Source organism: Haplochromis burtoni, unplaced genomic scaffold (assembly GCF_018398535.1).
Source record: "Haplochromis burtoni strain Fernald_Lab_line unplaced genomic scaffold, NCSU_Asbu1 Contig_228, whole genome shotgun sequence".
NCBI lineage: Eukaryota > Metazoa > Chordata > Actinopteri > Cichliformes > Cichlidae > Haplochromis > Haplochromis burtoni.
In genome coordinates, this window is record NW_024582589.1 from 915,286 (window position 1) to 917,538 (window position 2,253).

The window sequence follows — 2,253 nt, forward strand, 5'->3', positions numbered from 1 at the left end:
ACGTCGGAGCACTTTTGCAAATATGTGTTGATAAACAGCAGATATTTGAAGTTTCACAGCTACATTCTCACCTGAAAATATGTTTAAAAGTTTATTTTGTGACCCAGAAAGATAAAAGAGTAATATTAAACTAAGTAGCTGCCGCCATTGTTGGAAACTGGAACTGGCCTGAGGGCGCGCGCTATACTGAAATTATGCGTCTTTATCACAACATGCTGACGATTATCCAGAATGAAACAAAACTGGATGAAGTCTTTGGCTTCGACACGCTGTAAAAACGTGTGATTTTAACATATGCAGTGTGTGATTTGACAAAACTTTATGGTAGCATTGAGACATCGTACGGCACTGCATTAAAAAAAAAGGTATTGTAGTATTGTACTGATCTCTCCACAACCTTTCATGATATTTTATACTGGATATGTTTACTTTTCAATATCAACTTTAACCTTGTGGAGTAAGAGTGAAGCTCAAACACTTAGCTGACCATGCCCTCCAAGGCCGAGTATAATGCTGTGAAGCCGAAGACAAGAAGTGATTCCCTGGTTGGGTCACTCAGCAACAACTGCAATCGCGCGATTGTGATAACTGGAATGCACATTTCACAGCGCTGTGGAAATCTAAAATCAGGAACGGGCCAAACTCTTTTTTACTCCACTCTGCAGTCTAAATCACCTCGAGCTGTTACTGGTATCTTCAGACAAAAGTTATATCTTGAAAACTGTGGACGCTTGAATGCACACAAATAGACAAAAAGCTAAACGGAGCTGTTACAGGTTGTGCTGATTCTACCGTTCATATGGCGTCCCACAGAAAACAGATCATTTTGTTTATTAATGAAGGAAATCAAATAAAAACTGAGCATGACAACAGGAAGCAGAATCTGATGTAAGAACCATATTTTGTATAATTTTAAGATCAATCCTTTCTGAGAAGAAGAGGTGCGTCTGACGGCAGACAGGCTCGCTACCTAAAGGGCACAAAGTGGGTATATTGACCTGTTGATGTGGGGGTCCTGAAAAGAGTCCAGAGCAGTCTGCCAGCTGAGTCTGTACTTCTCTGAGCCCAACACATCTGAGACCAGATCTAGACACAGAAAAAAGATTGAGATGTAAAAACAACTCAAACTGACTGAATAGGAGCAAATACTGTAACAGGAACGACGCCGATTCAAGGATCGCGCCATAACGAGCGTGAGACGTACCTGGTACGAGTCTCATCAGACAGCGTAAAGCTTGTTGTTTGGTGTCATCCTTTTGCTGCTGGCTGCGTTCAAACACCGGGGCAGTTGGCAAAGCTCCACCGGGCCACACAGCCTCCTGGATGACCTGCAGGTACACCACCCAGTACCTGGTACATGTGAGGTTGGACACACTCACATCGAGCCATCTGAAATGAATAGAAATAAAACACAAAGAGCTTTCGGTTAATAGAAACAGTGTGACAGTGTTCACTGTCCCCATGTTAGTGTGTTGGTCCTGAACTGGTGCAACATACAGGTTTGCAAACGCACGTCCACCACCTGCTGCCTCTCAGTGACTAAAGTACACCACCAGCCAAAGGTTTGCATACACCTCATCTGATGGTTTTTCTTTATTGTTGCTACTTTCTACATTGTAGATACAAACTGAAGACATCAAATATATGAAGATATATGGAGTTATGTATTAATGGTGTTGGGACCATCAGGTTGGTGCACAGCTGACAGCCTCGTTTGGCAACTGTTAGAGTTCATATTATAGCAAACAGCTGAATAAAGAGAAACAACAGCCCATCATTACTTTAAGAACTGAAGGTCAGTCAGTCAGAAAATTGCTAAAACGCTGAATGTGTCCCCAAGTGCAGTCGCATCAAGCACTGCGATGAAACTGGCTCACATGAGGACGCCCAGGAAAGGAAGACCAAGAGTCCCTCTGCTGCTGAGGATACGTTCATCCGAGTCACCAGCCTCAGAAATCGTTAACAGCAGCTCAGATCAGAGCCCAGATAGATGCCGCACAGAGCTCCAGTAGCACACACATCTCTGCATGTTCAGAGCAGACTGTGTGAATCAGGCCTTTACGGTCAAACAGCTGCTGAGAAACCACGACTGAGGAAAAGCAACAAGAAGAGATGTTTGGACTAAGAAACACAAGGAGTGGACATTAGACCATCTGTGCTTTGGTCTGATGGGTCCAGATCTGAGATCTTTGGCTCCACCTGCCGTGTCTTTGTGCAGAAAAGGTGAACGATGGTCTCTACATGCATGGTTCC

General features: G+C 43.7%; 1 protein-coding gene across 3 annotated transcripts in view; it reads right to left on the minus strand.

Annotated features, from left to right (window-relative positions):
- Positions 1-2,253, minus strand: part of snx19b (sorting nexin 19b) — a 46,871-nt gene that overhangs the window by 9,501 nt on the left and 35,117 nt on the right. For all 3 annotated transcript variants that reach the window (XR_316777.3, XM_005937415.3, XM_005937414.3), the window contains exons 11-12: positions 1,205-1,389; positions 999-1,086 (exon numbers count right to left, since the gene is read on the minus strand). Coding sequence is in view for 2 of the 3 variants with exons in the window: in XM_005937415.3 (XP_005937477.1) it covers positions 999-1,086; positions 1,205-1,389 (273 nt within the window). In the remaining variant the exon portion in view is untranslated. The remainder of the gene's footprint in view (positions 1-998; positions 1,087-1,204; positions 1,390-2,253) is intronic.